This window comes from Ornithorhynchus anatinus, chromosome X1 (assembly GCF_004115215.2).
Source record: "Ornithorhynchus anatinus isolate Pmale09 chromosome X1, mOrnAna1.pri.v4, whole genome shotgun sequence".
Lineage (NCBI taxonomy): Eukaryota > Metazoa > Chordata > Mammalia > Monotremata > Ornithorhynchidae > Ornithorhynchus > Ornithorhynchus anatinus.
This window is the reverse complement of record NC_041749.1, coordinates 46,298,109-46,324,274: the sequence shown is the minus strand read 5'-3', so window position 1 is coordinate 46,324,274 and position 26,166 is coordinate 46,298,109. Positions and strand designations below refer to the sequence as shown.

Below are 26,166 nucleotides of genomic sequence, written 5' to 3'. Positions count from 1 at the left end.
GTGGCAGAGTCAGGATTAGGATCCAGGTCCTCTATCCACCCCAGGTCACACTGCTTCATTATATTCATTCCTTACATCCCCTGGAGGAAAGCCCATGGGGAGAAATGGGTCTGGCCCAAGGAGAGCTGCTGAAGTGTACGCAAGACCCAAGACCTTCTTATTTTGCTTTTCCTGACCATGCCCAGCAGAGCATATGATTCTGCTGGGATACTCTTCCTACTTGTTTTGGTTAGAACCTCGTGGTGGAATGTGGGCATCATCCATCCATCAGTGATGGGTGCATTCATTCATTCAATTGTATTTATTGAGCACTTCCTGGGTGCAGAGCACTGTACTAAGTGTTTGGAAAGTACAATACAGCAATAAAGAGAGACAATCTCTGCCCACAACGGGCTCACAGCCTAGAGGTGGGGATTCAGACATCAATATAAGAAAAAAGGCATCGATATAAAGAAATAGTCCATCTATCTTGTCATGGTGTGAAGGTGTCAGAATAAACAGTAATGTGTATGGGCAGGGAGTTGGCTACCAAGTGACTATGGAATTTGCTGGGTTCTGCAAGAACACAACGTCTGTGTTCTAGGAGAGGTAGACAGGTCATATTGAAGCCCTCCTGGCCAATTGGTCTTTTTATGTTCCTAAATATCTCTAAAGAAGAATGCTGATCAAGATCCTTTAATCTAATGACCCATACTGACTTTCCAAACCAATGGCCAGTCATATGGGCAGCCAACTCTGTGGATGTAAAGAGCAAAGGACAGGCAGTAGGGAGATCTCGGCCACTGGCCTGCTGTGCGACCTCAGGCAAGCCACATAACCTCTCTAGGCCTCAGTTTTCTCACCTGTAAAATGGAGGTAAGGGACTGCTCTCTTTCCTTCTTAGATCATGAGCCCTAGATGGAATAGGGACTAGGTCTGATCTGATTGCCTTGAATCTACCCCAATGATTAGTGCAGCACTTGACATGTAGTGAGTGATCCATAATTGTTATCAGACTTCACTGGCCTCCTTAGTTTCCCAGATTCCTACAAAGGGGAGTTTAATACATATACGATGGTGGAGCGGGGCCATCTAGGAATTGCACAGTCCCTAGTTTTGCTATGAACAGAGGAGAAGGTGAGACAGAGGTTTAAACTTCCAAGTAAGGTGGTCCAGGACAACCTCTTTCCCCTATGAGAAACATGTCTTGCACATCATAAATACTTATTAAATACCTCTGAAATGGTGAATTATGATGTTAAAGAAAAAAGCCCTTTTTGTATATCCTTAACCTATACAATAATAAAGTGCCATCAGTACCCCACTTCTATCTGTCCACAGGACAATGAATTGATTCCATAGGGCTGTTAAGCCTTAATAGGTCTCAGAGATTCACCTTGAGCAGATGAACACTGAGCTTACTATTAAACATTAAATTCACTGTAGAAAAATCATCAGGTTCAGCAGAAACACATAAAAGCCACAAATTAAGATCTTTCCTTGAACTGCTGTCTTTTCTGACACAGTATGTACTTATCCGTAATTTAGTTATATATATAGTAATGTCTTTCTCCTCCTCTAGACTAAGCTTGTAGGTAGGGGACGTGTCTACCAACTCTGTTGTACTGTACTCTCCCAAGCACTTAATACAGAGCGCTCTATAAGTACAGATTAAGTGCTTAATAAATATGACTGATTCTCTGGCTAAATTTAACTTTACAATTGCATGATGAAGTAGGCTGTGAGGGAAAGGAAGAAAATCCAGAATGTTTGTCTGTCTTGCATTGCACTCCTCTGAAATCAAGGCAAAAGTTCATGGTTGGACCGATCCCCACTAATTAGAGAAGTACCATAGCCTAGTGGAAAGAGTATGGATCTGGGAGTCGGGGGACCTGGGTTCTCATCCCAGTTACACCATCTGCCTCCTGTGTGACCTCGGGCAAGTAGCTGGAGTTGACTGGGTCCCAGTTTCCTCATCTATGAAACAAAGATTCAAAGCCTGTTTTCCCTCCTACTTAAAGTGTGAGCCCCATGTGAGACAGCAACGGTGTCCGGCTTGATTATTTTTTGTGTAGTACAGTGCTTCACACATAGTAAGTACTTAAAAAATAACCGCCGTTATTATCAATTAGGAACACAGAACCAAGACCAATAACTGCACTTTGGTGATGGGGAATCCATTCTGTGGAATGATTTCCAAAGAAACATGCAAAGCAAACCAGACTCATTGTCTAGACTCTGGATAGACCATGTGGGGAACAGTTTGCCTAAAACAATCCCTTTCATAGCTGGCAGGTCATCTCTACGCCAAGTTGTTTTCCATTCTTTAGCTCTCACAGTGTTGCATAGAACCCTTTCTTTTCACCCTAATGGTTTAAGAAGCACATGCACCCACCTCCAGGACTCTGACCACTTTTCAGGCTGGGACTTCCATAGTTACTTAACAGTAACTGGCTAAGATAAAAAAAAAATTCTTGAATTCTAGCCCATTTTATTGGCCGGTAACAGTGCCCACCAACACCCACACACTCCTGCACACAGAGGGGAATGATAATGACAAGGATAATTACCACTACTTATCTTGAATTAAATAAGTATTAATTGCTTGGCATACTTACCATATACCGAGTACTACACTGCCTCTAGACTGTGAGCTCGTTGTGTCTGTTTGTTGTTATATTGTGCTCTCCCAAGTGCTTAGTACAGTGATGATGATGATGGTATTCGGTAAGTGCTTCCTGGGTGCCGAGCACTGTGCCTTGCACACAGTAAGCGCTCAATAAATACGATCGAATGAAAATACACCAAGTGCTGGGGTAAATACATGATAATCAGATCAGATATAAGACCAGGAGATATAAGACCAGGAGATATAAGATCAGGAGAAGCAGCGTGGCTCGGTGGAAAGAGCATGGGCTTGGGAGCCAGAGGTCGTGGGTTCGAATCCCAGCTCTGTCACTTGTCAGCTGTGTGACTATGGGCAAGTCACTTAACTTCTCTATGCCTCAGTTCCCTCATCTGTAAAATGGGGATTAAGACTGTGAGCCCCACGTGGGACAACCTGATTACCCTGTATCTACCCCAGGGCTTAGAACAGTGCTCGGCACATAGTAAGCACTTAAATACCAACATTATTTAAGACCCTGTCCCATATGGGGCTCACAATCTGAGAGAGAGAGGAAGAACAAGTATTTAATCCTCATTTAGCAGATGAGGAAACTAAGGCACAGAGAAGTCAAGTAACTTGCCTAAGGTCACACAGCAGGCAAGTGGCAGATACATCCCATCTCCAACTTCATGGCTGGAAAATTTCAGCTAATGCCAGATTCCCTCCCTCCCCTGGGCAGAAGTCCACTGAAGTGGTGGTGGATAAGCACACCACAGGCACCGGAGTGAGAGAGGCTGCTCGGACTGGTCCACTTGAATGAAAATCTGTCCTGAAATTGACCCACTTTGGGTTCCAAAATGGGCAATTGCTGAACCTGAGTCGTAGGACCTGACACTCTGACATCCCTTGTACCTCCCCAAGGATGTGACCTGTGACCCAAACTGCCCTGGCACTGCTTCAACCTCACTATTTTGGCCTCACAGATATAAAGCCGGAAGCGATCCTGAATTAATCTGGATCTCGAACAGATCTCTGTCTGCTGGGGCCCAAATGGACAGCTTCCTCTACTTTCCCCCACTTCAAAGCCTTATTGAAGGCTAATCTCCTCCAGGAAGCCTTCCCTGACTGAGCCCTCCTCTCTTCTTCTCCCACTCTCTTCTGCACCACTCATACTTGATCCTTCATTCATCCTTTCTCCCTTACCCGCAGTGCATATGTATATATCAATAATTTATCCATTTATTTATATTATCTGTTTCCCCTCTAGACTCTGAGCTCGTTGTGGGCAGGTAATGCGTTTGATATTATATTGTACTCTCCCAAGTGCTTAGCACATAGTAAGCACTCAATAAATACGATTGGATTGAATTGAATTGAATTCCTCTATCCCAGGAGAAGAAAATCCAATCAGGGACCTAATTGCCAGAGCAGAGGGGGCTATAGACTGTATATTCCTTGTAGGCAGGGGATGGCTGTTCTCCTTCTGGAGCACTTTTCCAAGCTCTTAGAACAGCACAGTTAAGTAGAGAAGCAGTGTGACTTAGTGGAAAGAGCATGGGCTTGGGAGTCAGAGGTTGTGGGTTTTAATCCCGGCTCCACCTCTTGTCAGATGTGTGACTTTGGGCAAGTCACTTAATTTCTCTGTGCCTCAGTTACTTCATCTGTAAAATGGGGATTAAGACCATGAACCCCATGTGGGACAACCAGATTACCTTGTATCTACCTCAGAGCTTAGAACAGTGCTTGGCACATAGTAAGCACTTAAGAAATACCATTATTATTATTATTATTATTATTACAGTACACTATAGTACAGCTCAGTTCAAGGCACTCAGTAACTCCTCACATTGATGATGGGCTGGACTCAATAAGATTGTCACTGACTAGATCTGGGTCTAGGATACCTGATGATCAGTTAGTTCCCTAAGGCCGTGTAATGTCTGTATCGGCAGACCCTTTCAGGGCACTCTCATACAAAGGAGGCTTGTCAGGTACTTGGAACGCTTTCTCACCACAATTTCCTCTGCTATTGGTTGAGTCACTGCACGTAAAAATGTTATGATTAATACTTCTGGGTCCCCATTGTGCTGTGTGCTTCAGCAGCTGTCAGCCGTCTGCCCCTCACCCTACCCTGCAGGCTCTCTATTATTTATATTCATTGTCCCACCCCAGTTGGGCATTTTAAGATTCGAAATGAATTCTGGGGTGAATTTTTTAAGGTAATGAAATCAGCTCAGGCTACTAAATAAATAGCCATTTGTAACCATTTCCTGTAACAAAATCCTTATGTTTTGGATTTACAAGCAGCAAAGTTTTTTTTTTTCTTGGAACTGGAAAAAAAAAATGAACCTTCCAAAGATTTAGCAGTGGAGGAAATGAATGCAAAATCTTCCACAGCAACAGGGAAAAGGAGATGGTGGATAATCAGAATTCACAGATATACTTTATTAAACCACATCCTTGCTCAGCATTAAGCCATTGGCCAGTACTTCTGATACACTATCACATGCCTGCATTTCATTAGAATCATTTCCTTCTTTGAAATGAGGAACGTCTCTTCACGAGACAACAGCTGCCTTACCCAAGAAGTCCAGTAATTTACCCCCATTCCCTGCCGAACCAAAGGGATTCAACCCACAAACCTCTCTGATTGGCATTAGGGAAACAGTCCAAGCCTGATGCAGTGTGGAACTAGGGAGGACTAGTGGAAAGAGCCCAGGACTGGGAGGTAATAGACCTGAGTCTCTTTTGTGCCTCTCAGTAAATAAAGTAATTTATTAAGCATTTACTATGTACCAAACACTGCACTAAAGTCTGGAACATCTGTAAGATAATCAAACCACCGTAGTCCTTGTCCAGTGAAAGAGGGAGGGAGAGCAGATTGCTTATCTCCATTTTTTAGATGAGAAGAATGAGGCTTAGAGAGGTTAAATGACTTGCCCCAAGACATACAGAAGGCCAAGGGCAGAGCTTGGACTGGATTCTCAGCCTCCAAGTTCCCAGGCCCATGCTCTTTCCACCAAGCCAAGCTCCTTCCCAAAGACAGAACAGATGAAGGTTTTTTATCTGAGCCTGAAGAAATCATTCCTACAGGCGATGGTAGAGGCCATAGAGTAAATATCTGGAAAACCTCCGAGAGGGTGGTGATGGCGTGAGTTTGGTACCTCAGCCTCTGTGTCACAGAAAGCCCATACAAGAGCCTCTGCAGTACATCCATTCAGACAACAATCCTGCCTGGCCCAGGGCGACGTACCCTAGGGGCACTCCGGAATATTGGCCCCCCCACCCCATGAGCCTACTGCAATCCAGCCTAAACATAAGGACGGACGATCAGAGAGCAAAGTGTGTGTTTGCTGCTGGCATGAAAACAGCAAGCAACTCTAAGGGCTTCTGTTCAAATGTGAAAGCTCCTCCGTTTCCAGTGTACCCTGAACAAGCCTTCCAATGGCATCCCTTCTCTGAGGGAAAAGCCTGGGGGCACGGAGCCTGTAGAGTCACGTCAGGGGAGCCTGGCTGCTGCTGACAGCTCCTTCCCCTGGAGAGACTACATGGTGCTTAGCCCTCCCTCTGGGCACTGGGTCTCTCTTCTCCTCTCTTTCTTAACTCCTAGTGCAAGGAGGCTGAGCTAATGATAATATTAACTGTGGTATTTGTTAAGCAAGCGCTTACTATGTGTCAGGCACTGTATTAAGTGCTGGGGTTCATTCAAGCAAATCGGGTTGGACATAATCCCGGTCCCATGTGGGGCTCAGTCTCAATCTCCATTTTACAAATGAGGTAACTGAGGCCCAGTGAAGTGAAGTGCCTCGCCTAAGGTCACACAGCAGACAAGTGGCAGAGCCGGATTTAGAACCCACAACCTTCTGGGGAAGCAGCGTGGCTCAGTGGAAAGAGCCTGGGCTTCGGAGTCAGAGGTCATGGGTTCGACTCCTAGCTCTGCCACTTGTCAGCTGTATGACTGTGGGCAAGTCACTTAACTTCTCTATGCCTCAGTTACCTCATCTGTAAAATGGGGATTAACTGTGAGCCTCACGTGGGACAACCTAATTACCCTGTATCTACCCCAGCGCTTAGAACAGTGCTCTGCACATAGTAAGCGTTTAACAAATACCAACATTATTTAATTATTATTCTGACTCCCAGGTTTCTGCTCTATCCACTAGGCCACAATGTTTATCTAGTACCTGAGGGGACAAGTGACGCCGGTGTGTTGCTCTCAGAAAAAGTCTGTGGCTCAGCTCAGAATTGGCCTCTGTTTTGCAGTTTCCACTTGGATGGGAAACTGTAAGGGTTTTCAGCAGGGTTGGACTTTCAGGCTCTGCTTCTCTCACTAGAAAACCTCTGGGGCCCCTGAGGCTCCCTGTCTAGGATTAAGCGGGGTTATTTGCAAGAAAAACAGAGACCAGAGCCACTGTCTTTCTAAAGAATCCCCAAGGATTCCCCAAGGTTGCCTAGGGAGCATCAGATGTGATAATATTGGTGGTATTTGTTAAATGCTTACTTTGTGTCAATCACTGTACTAAGTGCTGGGGTAGGTATAAGATAATCATATCCCACATGGGTCTTCCAGCCTAAGTAAGAGTCAGCCCGTCAAAGGGCAGGGACTGTCTCTGTTACCGATTTGTACATTCCAAGCGCTTAGTACAGTGCTCTGCACATAGTAAGCGCTCAATAAATACTATTGAATGAATGAATAAGAGGGGAACAGGCCTTGACTCCTTATTTCATAGGTGAGGAAACTGAGGCAAAGAGAAATTTGGGAAAGTGACTTGCAAGCTTCAGACCTGAATTAGAACCCGACTCCCTGGCCCGTACTCTTTCTGCTAGGCTATGTTGCTTCTCTGGTCTCCTTGAGGGTAGAGCACAGGTCTTCAAGTTTACTGTATGTACTCTCCCAAGAGCCGAGTGAAGACAACCGTAGAGGTGGACTGTGGCTTTCTGGAAGAGGGAGATGTGGTGGCCACCAATGCTTCTCAATTACAGCTCATGGTCAGCAAATCCCTGGGATCTGTGGCCTACTCCAGGCTCAAACTCCACTGTCTGGCACTAGGCCCCTGAAGGACAGGGACTGTATCTAATTCCTGCCAGTGAATTCTCTCTCAGACTTTGTACAATGCTCTGCCCACAGTTAGTGCTTAATAAATACCATTATTACTGCTTCTGCTCTCTCGACTGTCCCCTAGAAGGATGCCCGTCCCAGGGAGGGAAGAAGGGGAGTCTGCCTCTGGCACCCCCACCTGTTCCCCCACCTGGAGGTGCCAGGTGACATATTTTGCAGGGAGGTGGGTGGGTGAGGGAGCTGTAGGGTGCAGAGGATGACACTCATTCATTCATTCATTCATTCAATAGTATTTATTGAGCGCTTACTATGTGCAGAGCACTGTACTAAGCGCTTGGAATGAACAAGTCGGCAACAGATAGAGACAGTCCCTGCCGTTTGACGGGCTTACAGTCTAATCAGGGGAGACCCGCAGACAATAACAATGGCAATAGAGTCAAGGGGAAGAACATCTCGTAAAAACAATGGCAACTAAATAGAATCAAGGCAATGTACAATTCATTAACAAAATAAATAGGGTAATGGAAATATATACAGTTGAGCGGACGAGTACAGTGCTGTGGGGATGGGAAGGGAGAGGTGGAGGAGCAGAGGGAAAGGGGGAAAAGAGGGTTTAGCTGCGGAGAGGTAAAGGGGGGGTGGCAGAGGGAGTAGAGGGAGAAGAGGAGCTCAGTGTGGGAAGGCCTCTTGGAGGAGGTGAGTTTTAAGTAGGGTTTTGAAGAGGGGAAGAGAATCAGTTTGGCGGAGGTGAGGAGGGAGGGCGTTCCAGGACCGCGGGAGGACGTGGCCCAGGGGTCGACGGCGGGATAGGCGAGACCGAGGGACGGTGAGGAGGTGGGTGGCAGAGGAGCGGAGCGTGTGGGGTGGGTGGTAGAAAGAGAGAAGGGAGGAGAGGTAGGAAGGGGCAAGGTGATGTAGAGCCTTGAAGCCTAGAGTGAGGAGTTTTTGTTTGGAGCGGAGGTTGATAGGCAACCACTGGAGTTGTTTAAGAAGGGGAGTGACATGCCCAGATCATTTCTGCAGGAAGATGAGCCAGGCAGCGGAGTGAAGAATAGACTGGAGCCTAATAGACACCACTCCAGGAGGGTGGTGGGGTCTGGGCCCTGTATCCCCCAACTTTGAGGAAGGAAAACCCTCCCTCCTCCACTGTCTCATTCTGGAGGCAATCTCCAAGCTGAAGGTCTGAGCCTTCACTCGTGTTGGCATAATACTATTTCTCCTACTACTGCTATTTTTTAAGTGCTTACTATATACCAGGTGTTCTAAGCACTGGGATAGATACAAGTTAATCAGGTCAGACACAGTCCCTGTCCCACATAGAGCTCACGTGGGGTTCATATCATGTCCCAACTTTTTAGATCCCCCCAAGTATCTCCCCTCTGCCCTCAAACCAGGATGGGAAATCCCCATCAACCACCTTTCCAAAAACGGGCTCACTACGTTATACCTTAGTCAAAGATGCTTAAAAGCTCATGCTCCTCTGGTATGCTTGTGCAAGTACTAGAAGGGATTTTTCTAGCTTTCCTGAATGTTTTGGTCCAGACAAAAACAGCTTATACCACACACACATAACGCCACCTTCTCTATGAAGGTTCTGGATAGCTTTTGGGAGCTTACGTGGATTTGCCGCAGATTTTCCTTTGGTACCACTGCTTGCAGTTTGTGAAGTACTTCTTGTTCGTCCCAATGAGTTTCTGCACTGCACACACATTGGGCCTAAGAAAGAGAAAAGCGAGCGAAAAATTAGATTGCAAGCACTTCTCTTGTCGATCTCTGTTGATCCCGCTTCCTCTAAAGTGCAGACCATTCCTGGGTTTTAAATGACTTGTCCTGGAACATTACTGTATATGGCCCAGAGCCTGAGCACAGCAGCAGAAAGACCAGCCCAGCGGGCAGCAATTGGAAGAGTATTTGCTCTCTCTGAGCAGAAGCCTGGTGAAGATTGAGAGGCAAAGAGGCAAGCCCAAACAGAGATTTGGAAATAGCCAAATCAGCAAAGAATGTGGGAGGGCATTTTGGCCATCACTGGTCTTTCTAGTCACACTAGCACCCATATACAGGTATGATCTTGCCGACAATAGCCCCATCTCTAATAATAATAATAACAGGCATTTGTTAAGCACTGTTGTTTCAGACAGTAGGCTGAGCATTAGGGTACAGAGTAAAACAGAGTAATCACGTCAGACACAGTCCCTGTCCCACATGGGGCTCACAGTCTAAATAAGAGGGAGAACAGTTATTGAATCCCCATTTTACAGATGAGGAAACTGAGGCACAGAAAAGTTAAGTGACCTCATCCAAGCTTAAACAGCCTGCCAGTGGCAGAGACAGTATTAGAACTCAGGTGCTCTGATTTCCAGGTCTGTACTCTTTCCACTATCTTTCCACTCTTTCCACCCTCCCTTGACCCCACGGCTCCCTCAAGCTATCACCCATCTTTCTCCTACCATTCCTCTCCAAATCCCTTGAATGAGTTGTCTACACCCACTATCTCAAGTTCCTCTCCTCGACCCCCTCCAATCTGGCATCCATCCCCTTCACACTCAGAAACCACCTTCTCAAAAGGTCACCAATGATCTCCTTCTTGGCAAATCTAATGGCTTCTACTCTATCCTAATCCTCTTTGACCTCTCGGCTGCCTTTGACACTGTCGACCGCCCTCTTCTCCTGGAAACATTATTCAGCCTTAGCTTCACTGACATTGTCCTCTCCTGATTCTCCTCTTATTTCTCTGGCAGCTCATTCTCAGTCTCTTTTGTGGGCCCCTCCTCTGCCTCCCACCCCCTAACTGTGGGGGTCCTACAAGGTTCACTCTGGGTTCCCATCTATTCTCAATCTACACCCACTCCCTTGGAGAATTCATTTGCTCCCATGGCTTCAACTACCACCTCTGTGCCAATGATTCCCAAATCTACAGCTCCGGCCCTGAGCTCTCTCCCTCTCTGCAGTTTCTCATTTCCTCCTGCCTTCAAGACATCTCTACATGGATGTCCTACCATAACATATCCAAAACAGATCTCCTTATCTTCCCACCCAAACCCTGCCCTTCCACTGACTTTTTCATCACTCTAGAGCACCACCATCCTTTCTGTCTCACAAGCCCATAACTTTGGCATTATCTTTGACTCCTCTCTCATATTCAATCACTAAATCCTGCAGGTTTAACCTTCACAACATCGCTAAAAACCATACTTTCCTCTCCAAAGTGCAGCCACATTTATCCAAGCAATTTTCTTATCCCACCTCGATTCCCAGCAGCCTCTTTGCTGACCTCCAGGCCTCCTGTATCTACCCACTCCAGACTCTACTTCACTCTCCTGCCCAAATCATTTTCTACAAAACCTTTTGGTCCATGTTTTCCCCAAGAACCTCCAGTGGTTGCTCATCCACCTCTGCATCAAACAGAAACTCCTTACCATCAACTTTAAAGCACTCAATCATCTTGCCCCCTTATACCTCATCTCGCTACTCTCCTTCTACAACCCAGCTTCACACTTCGCTTCTCTAATGCCAACCTGACTGTATCTCCATCTTGTTTATCTCACTGCTGACCTCTCACCCACAACCCCTGTCTCCTCCTCTACACTGTACGTTCGTTGAGGGCAGAATGTGTCTATTATACTGTTGTGAGGTACTCTCCCAGGTGTTTAGGACAGTGCCCTGAACACAGTAAGCACTCAATAAATACGATTGATTGATTGACATACTATGCCTACTCTCAACACCAGATTAAGGGCCTCTGGCTACTACACTGCAGAGACAATAAGCAGGGGCCGGAAGGAGTTAATAAAACTTCCACTCTCGAGTAACCAGGCACGGAAAGACTTGTTCTCCCTGTTATATCTCCAAGATCCCATGAAAGGTCGAGTTAATAACTCCCCCAGCCAGGATTTCACTGTGAATGCAGGAATTTACCTCTTCTGTGCATGGGGTCAGAGCAAGAGAAGTACCTAAGTGAGGTCAGCATTTCCATCAGGATCTCCTGGGAAGCAGAGGGAATTAGGATCGAAGGGGCAGAGGTGCATCTGCCCCAAACCACAGCCCTCAGTCTGCTCGGTCATGGCGCAGCAGAAGAAAACAAGAGGAGGAAGGACTCTTACATTTTGATGATGCCAAATGACTCTCAAAGACACCACTTTGTTTCCTCCGAGTTCAAAATGGGACTCAAGGAAGACAAGTGGAGTTTGGGCACTAACGGAAGATTTCCTTGATCTCCGCTATTCCTGTCACTTCATTCTAGTTCATCAAGAGCTGCTTATCTAGCACTTTCCTTTCAAGGAGCTCAAAGAACTGTCCAGGTTAACCAATTAATCGATCAGTGGAATTTTTGAGCCCTTACTGTTGCAGAAGTGCTTGGGAGAGTACAGCAATAGAGTAAGTAGACAGACTAGACAGACTGATCCCCATTCTCATTGGGGCTTACAGTCTAGTGGGGAAGACAGACATTAAAATAAATCACAGGTAGGGGAAGCAACAGAGTATAGGGATGCATTCATTCCATCATATTTATTGAGCGCTTACTGTGTGCATAACACTGTACTAAGCACTTGGAAAGTACAATTCAGCAACAGAGAGAGACAGCCCCTACCCAAAAACGGGCTAGGGATTGAACATAAATGTTCTAGGGGTGGAGAAAGAAATTATTTCAGGTCTTACTTCATTTGCCACCCTACATTCCACAAAGCAGTTAAAGGACAAAGAATATTACCTCCATTTTGCAGTTAAGGAAGCTGGTCCTCAGGAAGGCTGAGGGACAGTGGATCAGGAGTATTTACTAAGGGCCTGCTTTGGTGGAGCACTGTACTGAGTAGTCACAGTTGCAACCCAGAAACAGAATTGGAATCCTCCAGTTCCCAGAGTGCTCTTACCAGCTACCTAAGGAACTTATATGTTATGTTTATACATTTTGTATACCATTGCTTTCAAAAGATGCATGAGGGAATAGAGGAGCCTGAATGCCTGGTTCAAGGTACAGTGTCCTGCTTTATTCTTCAGAAGCTATTCTATTGAAATTTCCCAAGTGCTTAGTACAGTGCTCTGCACACAGTAAGCACTCGATAAATATGATTGAATGGATGAATGAATCTTGAGAATGTCCCTACCTTCCTTTAGTCACTGCTAATAACCAGGAACCAGTTATTTCTGCAAATTCCCTGAAGGCCTCTGTGGAAATTGGCTTTTCTTCAATAAATTCTCATAAACACTGCCTTCTCATTCTTCCCCAGAATTAGTTTCAGCTCCCTTTCTGAGAGGGAAGGAGACTACTCCATGAACCATCAATCAATCATATTTCTTGAGCGTTTACTGGGGGCAGAGCAGTGTACTGAGCGCTTGGGAGAGTACAAAATAAGAGTTGGTAGACATGTTCCCTGTCCACTAGGAACTTACAGTCTACAGGGATACAGCCAAGCCATTGTGGGTCTTGTCAAGGGAATGGTCTCCCAGGAAATGTATGAGGAATCAAAATCAAAATGTCAAAATGAACCAGTTTGAGAGACATTCTAATCCACTTTGTTGGTTAGAAGACCACCTTTTGATTTCAATTTCATGTGAAGTCTGAGTGCTAAAGGAGGCTGATTCAGAGTTTTGGTTGTTGATCGAACTTGGTGGAAGTATTTATCTCGGTCAGCTTGCTTCTGCTACAGAAGGTAGAAGCAGCATGGTTTAGTAGAAAGAGTAAAGCCCTGGGAGGCAGGCGACCTGGGTCCTAATCCCAGCTTGGTTACTTGTCTGCTGGGTATCTTGGGCAAGACACCTAACTTCTCTGTGCCTCAGTTACCTCATCTGTAAAATGGGGATTAAATCTTCCTCTCTCCAACTTTAGACCTTGAGCCCCATGTGGGAGGACTGCATCCAACTTATCTTCTATCCTTTAGCATGTAAACTCCTTGTGGGCAGGGAACTTATACCAACTTTGTCATATTTTACTCTTCTGAGTGCTTAGTAGAGTGCCCTGCACACAGTAAGCACTTAGTAAATATGATTGATTGACTGATCTATCCCAGTGCTTAGTACAGTGCATGGATCATGGATCATAGTAAGTGCTTAGTAAGTACTGAAAGAAACTAAAATTTTTTTTTTTTTTAAAAAGTTCCTTCCTAGTAATTTGTACTATTTCCTGCTGTAGGCTTGTCTTCCTCCTGCTCCCACTATGTGCGTGTGTGATTTGCATACGTATCTCCCAGTAGACCGTAATCTCCATGAAGTTCTGTGGATGTGTAACTTGCTCCTGTGGTATATAATGCGTTGTCCTACTGGGCTAAGTAGTCAGCTCTTTGTGGGCAGGGGTTGTGTTGTATCAGACTTTCCCAAGCATTTAATACAGTGGTCTGCACACTGTAAGTGCTCAATAAATACAATTGATTGAGAGTGTCCTAAAAAGCTAGAGGTTTTTCTGTCTTGTGGAAGATTGGGGTTCTTGTGGAAAAGTAGCATAGAGAGTCACAGCCATTGCATAACATCAGTCCAACTGGCAGAAATTACAGTCTACACCCCGACAGAGAAGTGAAGCCTGTGAACACGCCCTTTCTTTGACTCTTGTGTAATGGCCTAATATGACAAACCTGTCAGGGGTCCAAAGACTCACCCATCTCTCTTCTCAACAGTTGGGACTCCAGCAGAGCCTTTACCCTGAAGCTTTAAAAAGGAAACATGGTAATGCCAAAGCCACCTTCTGCAGACAGCACCCAGCCGGCAAGCGCTAGTGGTGGAGGAGAAGTAGGTTGGACTTCCAACCTGCCAGAAGCCTGGAGAGCCGTCAAGGGGAAAAGAACCGGACAGATTTCCGGGTTCCTGGGGGCCGTCACAGGCTATGCGTCTCTTTGGGTAGGACTTCTCCTATCCCTAATCTATTTTAATGTCTGAATCCCCGTGTAGACTGAAAGCTCCTGATAGGCAAGGATCATATCTACTGTGTTGTATTGTACTTTTCTGAGTTCTTAGTACAGTGCTCAGCACACAGTAAGTGTGATTGAGTGTGATTGACTTTTTGGGGAAATCTTTATCACTGAGAATGGCCGGGAACACCACTCTCCCAGCCCAGATGATCTGAATGCAACATGGAACAGGCAAGAGGTCTCTGGGAGACACAGGTGGGGCTGGGAGACCCTCCCCGTCCTCCCCAGCTCCAAACTACCATCAGGAAGGAACAGGAGTCAAAGCAGAACATCAAGCCCAGGTTCTCCCTATGGCAAAAGTTTGGTTCTGGGAAGTCCTCTGCACTGGTAGCCAGCCTGGCCTAGTGGAAAGAATGAGAATCTGGAGGTTGGGAAACCTGGCCTCTAGTCATTGCTCTGTCAGCAACCTTGGGCAAATCCCCTAACCCCTCTTTGTCTCGGTCTCCCCACCAGCAAAATGGAGATCATGAGTCCCATGTAAGACAGCCAGGGGTCCAACTGGTTAATCTTGCATCTATCATCGTGTTTGGCACTTAATAAACACCCCATTCATTATTATGATATTATTGATCAGTAATCATAATCATACCAGGCTGCAGAGCTATGGCATGGGGAAACAGTCTCTCAAGACCACTTGAGACTAGATGACAGATGACGCCAAGACAGCAAATCCCCTTAGTGAAAAGGGTGAAAACCCTTGTGTTCTGTCCTGTCCTCACTCAGCCAACCCCCACTCTTGGCCAAACCCTTCTCTCGGCCAGACTCCTCTCTCAGCCAACAAACATCCCTTTCATCTCTTCTGGATCCAATCCCAGCCAATGTGCCTGCCCTCCCCTCACCATCAAGCCCTGGCTTGGAAACAAGATGCGCCGCTCTGCGCCTTGTCCAAGCCGCTAGCTGACCAGTTCTTGGGAGGGGTGAGGGCCCAGGAGCGGACAGAGCACAGTCAGGAGGGAGAGGAACAGACTCCCTCCTTCCTGGGAATCTCTCACAAGAGGCGAAATGAGCCCAGCACATCCTATGTCCCTGAAGAGTTTCAAGATCAACCAATCCATCAGTCGTATTTATTGAGCGCTTACTGCATGCAGACCACTTCACTAAGTGCTTGGACAAGAAGAACACAAGAATATAACAGAAACATTCCCTCCCCACAGTGAGCTTACAGTCTAGAGGATGCATCTGGACCATGAAGCACACATTTTCCCCGGGCGCGGATAAAACAACAAATGAAAATCCTTACTTGCGCTTGCCGCTTCTCTTGGTCTTCTCTGTCAGGGAACCTGAGCAAGTTTCCTTACTGAGCTGCCTCCCAAGGTCCTTGGAAAGGGCTCAACCCTGATATTTTTTTTACATCAGAAATGGTGTCAGGGCTTCAAAACAGTAGGCTGTGTTCCCGGCCTGCTCACAGAAGCCTTGCTATGAGGTCACAGAGAAACCAGCCTGGGTTCTGCTTTCTTTGGCATTGCATGGTTGGTGGGAACAAAGGTGGATTCCACGAAAAAATGAAAATCACCAAAGTACCAAGTAAATCTTGCAACGAAGAAATCCTGCCAAAATATACCCAAAGCACAGCCCTGCCTGGGTCTGGTAAACATTGGGACATGAGTCACTGGGCCCAAAAGCAATTCCATCACTTGCCGACTTCTTACCACTGCTATTGTAAATGAAGGCCAGTTTTAATTGCACACAATGTATGATGAAATCTTGAGAATTGGTGCTCGGAACAAAGTTCACCTCCTGGCTCCATCACTTACTACATGATCTCAAGCAAGTCCTTTGACCTCTCTGGACCTCAGTTGCTCTGCCAAATGAACCTAATAATAATTTCCATCCTTATCTCCCCAGAGACCCTGTGAGCATAGATGAGACGGTTTACAGAAGTGCCAGTGCTGTGAACAGTTAATAGGAAAGATACTATATGAACCCATGATGTGTGTGTCTCGGAAAGAGTCAGATCACTCGAAAAACTGGATTACTATCCAGATCTCTCAGGGAATAATGAACTCCAGCCTCATCTGGGTTCAGAGATATGTAATAAAGACTGCCCATGATGAAGGAGAGATTAGAGAAGATAGTTAGAACCTTGATAGGCAAATGACAATGAGCCTTACACCTGGTCATCGTATTTGATTTTTACAAATGGGTCTTATACAAACTCCTTTCCTGAAGACCTTTGAATTCAGGATAGATTCTCACTTGATCACCTTTACAATTATGGTATTGATGAAGTGGACACATAATCAGAAGCACTAATCCTCTGGAGAAGACATTAATGCTAGGAAAGGTCCAGAGAAAATGTGGAAGACGCAGACCAGCAGCTAGATGGATAGAGACCATAACAACGATAACGGAAGACCTGTTAGAAAGGTTGCGGATTATGGCAGAGGACAGGACATTCTGGAGAAAGTATACCCATGGAGTCGCTACGAATCGGAAACAACTCAGTGGCACTTAATAATGATCATTTATGACGTGCTTACTCTGCACTGAGCACTAGGATAGAAACAAGACAATCAAATCAGACACAATCTCGGGGATGTCCCTCACAGGGCTCCCAAACTACGAGGGAGTGAGAATAGGTCTCTTTATTCCCTTCTTAACCAAAACACAGAGAGGTTAAATGGCTCAGCAGAGGTCACGACCACTGGTCAGGGGCAGAACTGGAATTAGGACCTGTCTCGTGACTCCTGGTCCCACGCTCTTACCGCTGAGTCACACCATCCTCCCTTCCTGGAGAGATTTAGGCATAACTACCCGTAGGCAGAAGGATGATCGGAATGACCTTTGGAGACTTGGGAATATTTAAATCTCAACAAGGCATTCCAACCTGGACAGTAAAACTGCTGGACTCGTTACTCAGTTGGGTCTCCACCGGGTCAGAGTCAGAGGCTGGACGGGTCTATCCGAGAAGGTGACCCTTGAAGCTTATAAAGATACCTGCCTCTTGGCTGGGTCGCAGCTAACCGTATCATCTTGCTTATCGTTCAAATGCTTCGGGCACTGAAATTTCCTCAGTCCCAACTGGCCCAACCTCTGCAGTGTAGGTAAGTCCCCGGCTGTGGTGGTCCCTTTCCTTCTCCACAGCGGGCAGGTCATAAGACCGAGAGAGGATGGGCTACGGAGGCCTAGCTGGAAAGAGCCTGGGGATGAGGAGAACCAGATCCGAGTCCAGTACCTTCCCTGTTGCGTGACCTCGGAAAAGTCACTTGACCTCTCTGGGCCTCAGTTTCTTCCTCTGGAAAACGGAAATGGGATTTCCCCTCCCCGTTCCTGTTAGCCTGCGAACCCCGTAGGGGCCAGGATCGCTGTCTGACGTGATTATCCTTGGCCTACCCTAAGCCTCTGTCCCAGTGCTTGGCACAGAGTAAGTGCTTAGTAATAATGACGGCATTTGTTAAGCACCTATGTGCCAAGCACGGTTCTAAGCGCCGGGAGGGATAGGAGGTGATCAGGTTGTCCCACAGTCTTCATCCCCGGTTTCCAGGTGAGGTAACTGAGGCATAGAGAAGTCAAGCGACTTGCCCGAAGTCCCCCAGCTGACAAGAGGCAGAGTCGGGATTAGAACCCATGACCTCTGACTCCCAAGCCCGGGCTCTTCCCACTGAGCCACGCTGCTTCTCCAAGTAGACGCTCGGTTAAAGAACTGGAATAGACAGACGGACGGATAAATATCTGCCGAGGATCAAACGTCAGCCTCGTGTCCGCGGAGGGTTCTAGCCCGGGGCGGTGAGCGGCTCCGACCTGGCGTCGGTGTCTCTGCGGCCAAGACCCAGGAGCCTGCAGAGGCGGCCCTCCCGGCCCCCGGCCCGCCCGCAAGCTTCACCTCCAGGTTCCCGGACTTGGCAGCCCCTTCCCTTTCCCGGCTGTCGTTAGGAAGGGTTGGCGAGGCCAGGCAGTTGGAGGCTGCCCGGGCCCGTGCGAGCTCGGCCCCCGCCCCTCCCAGCCCGGGAGCGCGGGGTGGGGGGCGGGCGGCCGCGGGGGCAGGGGCGAGGGCGGCGGGCCTCCGGGCTCCGATTCCCCCCGACCCGACCGCTGCAGCCGGACGCCGTTTGGCCGGGGTCGGAGTCCCCAACCCAGAGGGAAGACAAACGGAGAGGAGACGGGAGAGCGGCCAATCGGGCCCCCCGCTCCTCCCTCTCCCCGGCCCCAGCCCAGGCTCCGGCCCCCAGCCCCTCCGTTCCTAGCCTCTGCCCTCAGCTCCTGCCTCCGGCCCCAGCTCTTGCCCCTGCCCCTTGCTTCTGCTCTCAATCCCAGGCCCAGCCCCCGGCTCCCAGACCCTCTGTTCCTAGCCTCTGCCCTCAGTTCCTGCCTCCGGCCCCAGCTCTTGCCCCTGCCCCTTGTTTCTGACCTCAGTCCCAGCCCCAGCTCCCAGCTCTGTTCCTAGCCTCTGCTTTCAGCTCCTGCCTCCAGCCCCAGCTCTTGCCCCTGCTTTTGCCCTCAGTCCCAGCCCCAGCCCCCGGCTCCCAGCCCCACTGTTCCTAACCTCTGCCCTCAGTTCCTGCCTTCGGCCCCAGGTCTTGCCCCTGCCCCTGCTTCTGCCCTCAGTCCCAGCCGCAGACAGAGACCATCTCTGCCCCTCGGCCTCTGCTCCAGCCCCTACTTCTGCCCCAGCCTCCGAACCAGCCCAGCCTCCTAGCCCCCTGCCTCCGCCTCCACCTCCTGTTCCAGCCGAGCCTCTGAGCCCCTGCCTACAGCCACCAGCACATGCCGTGCCTCGGCCTCCGGCCCCTGGTTCTGCTCCGGCCCCCACCCCCAAGCCCTCCAGCCCCTGCCCTCCCAACCTCACCCGTGCTGTCTGCCTCGGAGCCGGCTGTGCTGCAGGACCAGCTGGTAGGGGGACTTGGCCGCCCCGGAGATGGGTGGCCACCAGATCTGCGTCAGAGCCAGGGGGAGAAGCCACACAAAGGAGTTCATGGTCCCCGGGCGGGGGGGGGGGGGCGGGGCTGCCGCCTGAGGGGCTTCGGGAGGGTCCTGAGGGGAGTGGGAGCCGCAGCCTCACTGGAGCTGGATTAAATAGGAGCGAGAAGGGGAGGGGAAAGGGCGGAGGGTGTAACTCCGAGGCTCCGCTGCCTCGATCACACCCCCCCCCCCAACCGCCCCCTGGGCCCCACCCCTCCGATTTCCTGCTCACCCCCTCCCCCGCTGCCTCCCCCACACCCTCTCCAGTAGCCCTGGGGCTTGGGACTTTCCATTCAACCCCTCCCTCTTCCCCCTTCCTCCCCCCACCCCGCGTCCCCACTGCTCTCCCAGGAGCAACAGAAAAAGCTGGCTTCTTAGAGCATCTCCCCGTTTCTGCCCACTTGCTCAAACGCCCTCCTGTTGCCCCTTCACCACCCCCAGCCATCAGCCCCAGGGTCCTCAGGCCGGGACGGACCCAGTGCAGGTGAGCAAGATTTAATAGCAGGGAAAAGGGCATCGGCAACCCCTCTTCTCCCTGGTTCAGAACCACGCTCCCCTGCTCTGCCCCACCTTCCCCAAGCAGGCCCCCAAGTGCAGACCAAAGCACACAGCCTCTCCAAATGGGGTTCCCCCGGCCTCCCAGATCTCTTTCTCCTCATCTAGAGGACCTGCTAAATAACAGAGCCACTAACGAATTCTCAAGACTAGGAAGTTGATGGAGGAATCTGCTGAGTTTCTTGGCCCCGCTCTGGTTTAGGGTCCCCTCTGGGTGACAGGTGGGCCTGTCTGAATCCAGGTTTCCCCAGTTGTGATAAGGAGGGAGTGGGAAGAGAGAAGAGTAATTAGCCTGGCAGGGTAAGGTGGTCTAAGACGCTTAGCTTGATGATGGTAATTATGATAACTATAATTATTATTAGCATCGTCTTAGAGAGGTGTCCTGCAGGAAAGGTAGTTGATATCTGAGAAGGTCATTATGAGTTCTCTTGTCCCAGAGGTTTGGCATTAATAAGGGGCTGTGGGTCACTCAGTTCTGTTAGAACACACAAAACACACAGTGCATGGGAAGCAGCATTACCTAGTGGAAAGAAGAGCTGGCTCCCCCACTTGTCTGCTGTGTGCCCTTTGGCAAGTCACTTAATTTCTCTCTGTCTCAGTTACCTAATCTTTAAAATGGGGATTAAAACTGTGAGGCCCACATGGGACATGAACTGTTTCCAATCTGATGAGCTTGTATCTACCCCGGCTTTTAGTACAGTGCCTGGCATATAGTAAGTGCTTAACAAATATGATTTGAAAAACAAAAAAAAACCCAAAACACATGTGTTTCCAATAAGTTCAGGGCAATGTGCTAAGCGTTTAGGAAAAACAAAACAAAGATGTGATGCAACACCTTCCACTAAGGATCTTAAACTCTGATGGGGAGAGAGGCATAAAAATATTCATGAATAACTGAATGTACAATGAAATAAACATATTTACATGGACTGAGGATAGATGTAAGTACATCAATCAGTGATATTAATTTAGCAGTTACAAGTATTTATTAAGCAGGGCATAGTGCTACAGATGCTGGAGGTGCTAGAGATGGCCAATCCATCAATCGATCAATCATATTGATTGAGCACTTATTGTGTACAGACCACTGTAGTAAGCACTTGGGAGGGTACAGTATAACAAAGTTGGTAACACGACTTGGGGTGCTGGGAATTAATCAGGGAAGGTTTGTGGGAGAAGATGGGATTACAGATGGGCTTTGAATATGGGGAGGGCTATGGTCTGTTAGATCTGGGGAGGGAGGGTGTCCCGATCTGGGAGAACAATGTGAGCAAGGGAACAGAGGTGGGAGAGGTGAGAGTGAGGAACTATTAGGTTGGCTGGCTTGGGAGGAACTGACGAGCAGTCAGTCAATCACGTTTATTGAGTGCCTACTGTGTGCAGAGCACTGCTCTAAAGTGCTCAGGAGCATACAATGTAACAATATAACACATTCCCTGTTCACAACGAGCTTCCAGTCTTTAGGGGGAAGCAAATATAAACATTGATATAAGTAAATAAAATTACAGATATGTATATAAGAGCTGTGAGACTGGGGCAGGGGGGATGAATAAAGGGATCAAGACAGAGTGGCACAGAAGGGAGTTGGAGAAGAGGAAAGGAGGGTTTAAGGATGGCCTCTTGGAGAAGACGTGCCTTCAATAAGTCTTTGAAGGTGGGGAGAATAATTGTCGGATACAAAGAGGGAGGGCGTTCCAGGACAGAGGCAGGATGTGGGAGAGAGGTTGGTGGCGAGATAGATGAGATGGAGGTACAGTGAGAAGGTTGGCATCAGAGGAATGAAGCGTGTGGGCTGGGTTGTAAGAGAGTAGTGAGGTGAGGTAGGAGAGGGCAAGATGACTGAGTGCTTTAGATCAGATGGTAAGGAGTTTCTGTTTGATGTAGAGGTGGAGAGGCAATGACTGGCGGTCATTGAGGAGTGGGGAAACATGGCCTCAACAATTTTTGTAGAAAAATAATCTGGGCGGCAGAGTGAAGTATGGACTGAAGTGAGGAGAGTCAGGAGGCAGATTGAGGAGTGCTGGGTGAAGAGAACAGATATGTACAGAAGGATGAGTGATGGAGAGACTTGAAGCTGATTGTGAGGGGCCTCTACTTGATGCAGAAAGACCTGGGAATCCAGTGGAGAGTACTGAGGTGTGCCACACTCACTCAAGAGAGTGATTTGTACAGCCAGGCGTAGTATGGAATAGAGGGGGAGGGCCTGGAGATATGGAGGTCAGCAAGAAACTGCTACAGTAGTCTTGTCATAGTATGACTAGAACTTGTCCAAGGGAATAGTTGCTAGGGAGAGGAGGAAAGGATGGATTCACAACAGACGTAGAAAGAAGTGACAGGATTTTGTAGTAGAATGAATGGGAGAACTGAAGGATGAGGAGAAGTCAAAGATGACACTGAGGTTGTGGTCTTCTGCGCCACCAAGGAAGGTGGTTTTATTGACTGAGAAAAGTTCATTCATTCATTCATTCAATAGTATTTATTGAGCGCTTACTATGTGCAGAGCACTGTACTAAGCGCTTGGGATGAACAAGTCGGCAACAGATAGAGACAGTCCCTGCCGTTTGACGGGCTTACGGTCTAATCGGGGGAGACGGACAGACAAGAACAATGGCACTAAACAGCGTCAAGGGGAAGAACATCTCGTAAAAACAATGGCAACTAAATAGAATCAAGGCGATGTACAATTCATTAACAAAATAAATAGGGTAACGAAAATATATACAGTTGAGCGGACGGGTACAGTGCTGTGGGGATGGGAAGGGAGAGGTGGAGGAGCAGAGGGAAAAGGGGAAAATGAGGCTTTAGCTGCGGAGAGGTAAAGGGGGGATGGCAGAGGGAGTAGAGGGGGAAGAGGAGCTCAGTCTGGGAAGGCCTCTTGGAGGAGGTGATTTTTAAGTAAGGTTTTGAAGAGGGAAAGAGAATCAGTTTGGCGGAGGTGAGGAGGGAGGGCGTTCCAGGACCGCGGGAGGACGTGACCCAGGGGTCGACGGCGGGATAGGCGAGACCGAGGGACGGCGAGGAGGTGGGCGGCAGAGGAGCGGAGCGTGCGGGGTGGGCGGTAGAAAGAGAGAAGTTAGAAGGCAGAGGAGATTTAGGAGGGAAGATGAATTGTTCAGTTTTAGGCATTAAGTTTGAGGTTCTAGCAGGACATCCACATGGACACGTACTGGAGTTTGAAGGTTCAGTAAGAGGTCAGGGCTAGAGAGATTGATTTGGGAGCCAGCTGCTTAGAGGTGGTAGCTGGAACGATGTGAGTGGATCAGTTCCTCTGGGGAGAGCTGAGTGTAAAGCAAAAAGTTTAGGCAAACCAGAAAAGGCCCTTACGGGAAGAAAGACAGAAGAGGAACTAGCAAATGAAACTGAGGCCAAATCAGAGAAGTAGGAGAACCACTTTACTCAATATGGGTAAATCCTGATGAAAGATTTAGAGAGCAGAAAGCATCAATTGTTTCTGACAGTAACGGTGATGATAATTGTTAAGTGCATACTATGGGCCAAGCAAGATATAATAATAATAATAATAATAATAATGATGGTACTTGTTAAGCGCTTACTATGTGCAGAGCACTGTTCTAAGCACTGGGGTAGATACAGGGAATCAGGTTGTCCCACGTGGGGCTCACAGACTTCATCCCCATTTTACAGATGAGGTAACTGAGGCACAGAGAAGTGAAGCGACTTGCCCACAGTCACACAGCTGGCAAGTGGCAGAGCCGGGATTTGAACTCATGACCTCTGACTCCAAAGCCCGGGCTCTTTCCACTGAGCCACGCTGCTTCTCTATAAGATAATCAGACCAGACAGAATCCCCATCCCACTAAGTGCTCACAGTCTAAGTGAAAGGGAGAACCAGTATTGAATCACATTTTACAGATGAAGAAACTGAGGCACCGAGAAGTTAAGTGACTTTCCCAAGGTCACACAGGAGGCACGTGACAGAGCGGGCACTAGAACCCAGGCCTCTGATTCCAGGGCCTGAGCACTTTCCACTGGCCAGGTGGCTTCGCTGATGTAACACGATTCACAAGTTGGTACTATTAGCCCAAGTGAAGGATGAAACCTTTATGCAAATGCACTAGGGGTCTGTCGAGATGTGATACTGCTTTGCTGCCCAGCCCCAGGCTCAGTCTAACTGTACCTTGCAGAAGCAGCATGGCTCAGTGGAAAGAGCCCGGGCTTGGGAGTCAGAGGTCATGGGTTTGAATCCCAGCTCTGCCGCTTGTCAGCTGTGTGACTTTGGGCAAGTCACTTAACTTCTCTGTGCCTCAGTTATGGGGATTAAGATTGTGAGCCTCACGTGAGACAACTGGTCTCTGTGCCTCAGTTACCTCATCTGTAAAATGGGGTTGAAAACTGTGAGCCCCATGTGGGACAACCTGATCGCCTTGTATCCCCCCAGCGCTTAGAACAGTGCTTTGCACATAGTAAGCGCTTAACAAATGCCATTATTATTATTGCTCCCTTTGTTCTTTCCCCCTCCCTGCTCCACAGCACTTAGGTACATATCTGTAATTCATTTATATGTATTGATGTCTGTCTCCCCTCACCCCCAGACTGTGAACTCATTGTGGGCAGGGAATGTGTCTCTTTGTTGTTGTATTGTACTCTCCCAAGTTCTTAGTACAGTACCCTGCACACAGGAAGCGCTCATTAAATATTATTGAATGAATGAATGAAAAACAATAGTATATAAATGTGTTTGGAAAAAATGTCTTTCATCGTTGTATCTTTTTTAACCATATTTGTTAAGCACTTAGTATGTACGAGGCTCTGTACTAAGTGCTGGAGTAGATACAAGCTTATCAAGTTGGACCCAATGCATATCCCACATGGGGCTCACAGTCTTAATCCCCATTTCACAGATGAGGTAACTGAGGCATAGAGAAATGAAGTGACTTGCCCAAGGTCACACAGCAGAAAAGTGGTGGAGCTGGGAGTAGAACTCAGGTCTTCTGACTTCCAGGCCTGTACTCTTTCCACTATGCCACTCTGCTTCTCCCTTTAGCCCATTCATTTCCACTGAACCAGTGGCTAAAACAATGCAGTCTTCACCCACACGAAGGTCTTCAGGAATGCAATTCCCTCCTTTGGGCGAACTTTCCACTGAGCTTGATCAGGACCATCAAATTGTATCCAATCAGGGCTGGGAGGTAAACATACCAACTACTTGTTTCTGTTTGTAACTGCCTCCCTGGCCCTCAGAGGGTCATTCTCTTAATCGACCCAGGTTATTTGGGGTTCCATTCCTGCCTTGCAAAATGTTGGCAGTCAATCAGTGAATCAGTGAGGTTTATTGAATGCTTACAGAGTGCAGTGCACTGTACTAAGCCCTTACTCTCCCAAGCACTTAGCAGAGTTGTCTGTACACAGGACTCAATAAATAACAGTGATTGCTTGGGAGAATGCAATAGACAGAGTAGACACAATTCCTGCCTTCAAGGAGCTTACAATCACCTGCCCCATTTTGTGTCAACAACCACCTTGAGGAGTGAGCATACCCCCAGTTCCTCCCTCCACACCACCAGGAAAAAGACTGAGTAGATTCCCTATGGGAGACCACAGATCTCTCCTCTTCCACCTCATCATCCTTCCCTCCCTTCCTTCCCTCCACCGCCAACCCCACCCCCCCCCACCCCCCTGCTGGGGTGTCCCTGGGTTCTGGTGTTCTACCATCTCGGCCCAATTCTCAAGCCTCCCAGACAACCACTTGACAGTGATACAGCTGAAGCCACACTTTTCTATGGCTGAAGCCACTCATGACCCCCACCACCCACGCCCCCAGTATGATTAGGGTTGGAGGGCAAGCAACTCTCAGTCCCCAACACCTGGAATGGAAATCATCTTGACATCATCTCAGCAGTCATTATTATTATTATCAAACACTGTAATAATGATAATAATACATTATTATGATGATGGTGCATATTAAATACGCTGATTCAAGCACTGTTCTAAGCACTGGGATAGACACAAGATAATCAGGTCAGACACAGTTCCTGTCCCACATGGGGCTCTCTGTCAAAGCAGGAGGGGCATCGGGTATTAAATCTTCATGTTACAAAAGAGGAAACTGAGGCCCTGAGCAGTGAAGTGAGTCGACCAAGGTCACACACCAAGCAACTGGCAGAGCCGGGATCAGAACCGAGGTCCACTGACTCCCAGGCCTGTGC

At 48.1% G+C, this 26,166-nt stretch overlaps 1 protein-coding gene across 1 annotated transcript in view; it reads right to left on the bottom strand.

Annotated features, from left to right (window-relative positions):
* TGFBI (transforming growth factor beta induced) overlaps nt 1-19,496 on the bottom strand; it is a 49,410-nt gene extending 29,914 nt beyond the window's left edge. The window contains exons 1-2 of the mRNA XM_029051361.2: nt 19,329-19,496; nt 9,264-9,362 (exon numbers count right to left, since the gene is read on the bottom strand). Coding sequence (XP_028907194.1) covers nt 9,264-9,362; nt 19,329-19,456 — 227 coding nt within the window. The 5' untranslated portion in view covers nt 19,457-19,496. The remainder of the gene's footprint in view (nt 1-9,263; nt 9,363-19,328) is intronic.
* Between the last annotated feature and the right edge of the window lie 6,670 nt (nt 19,497-26,166).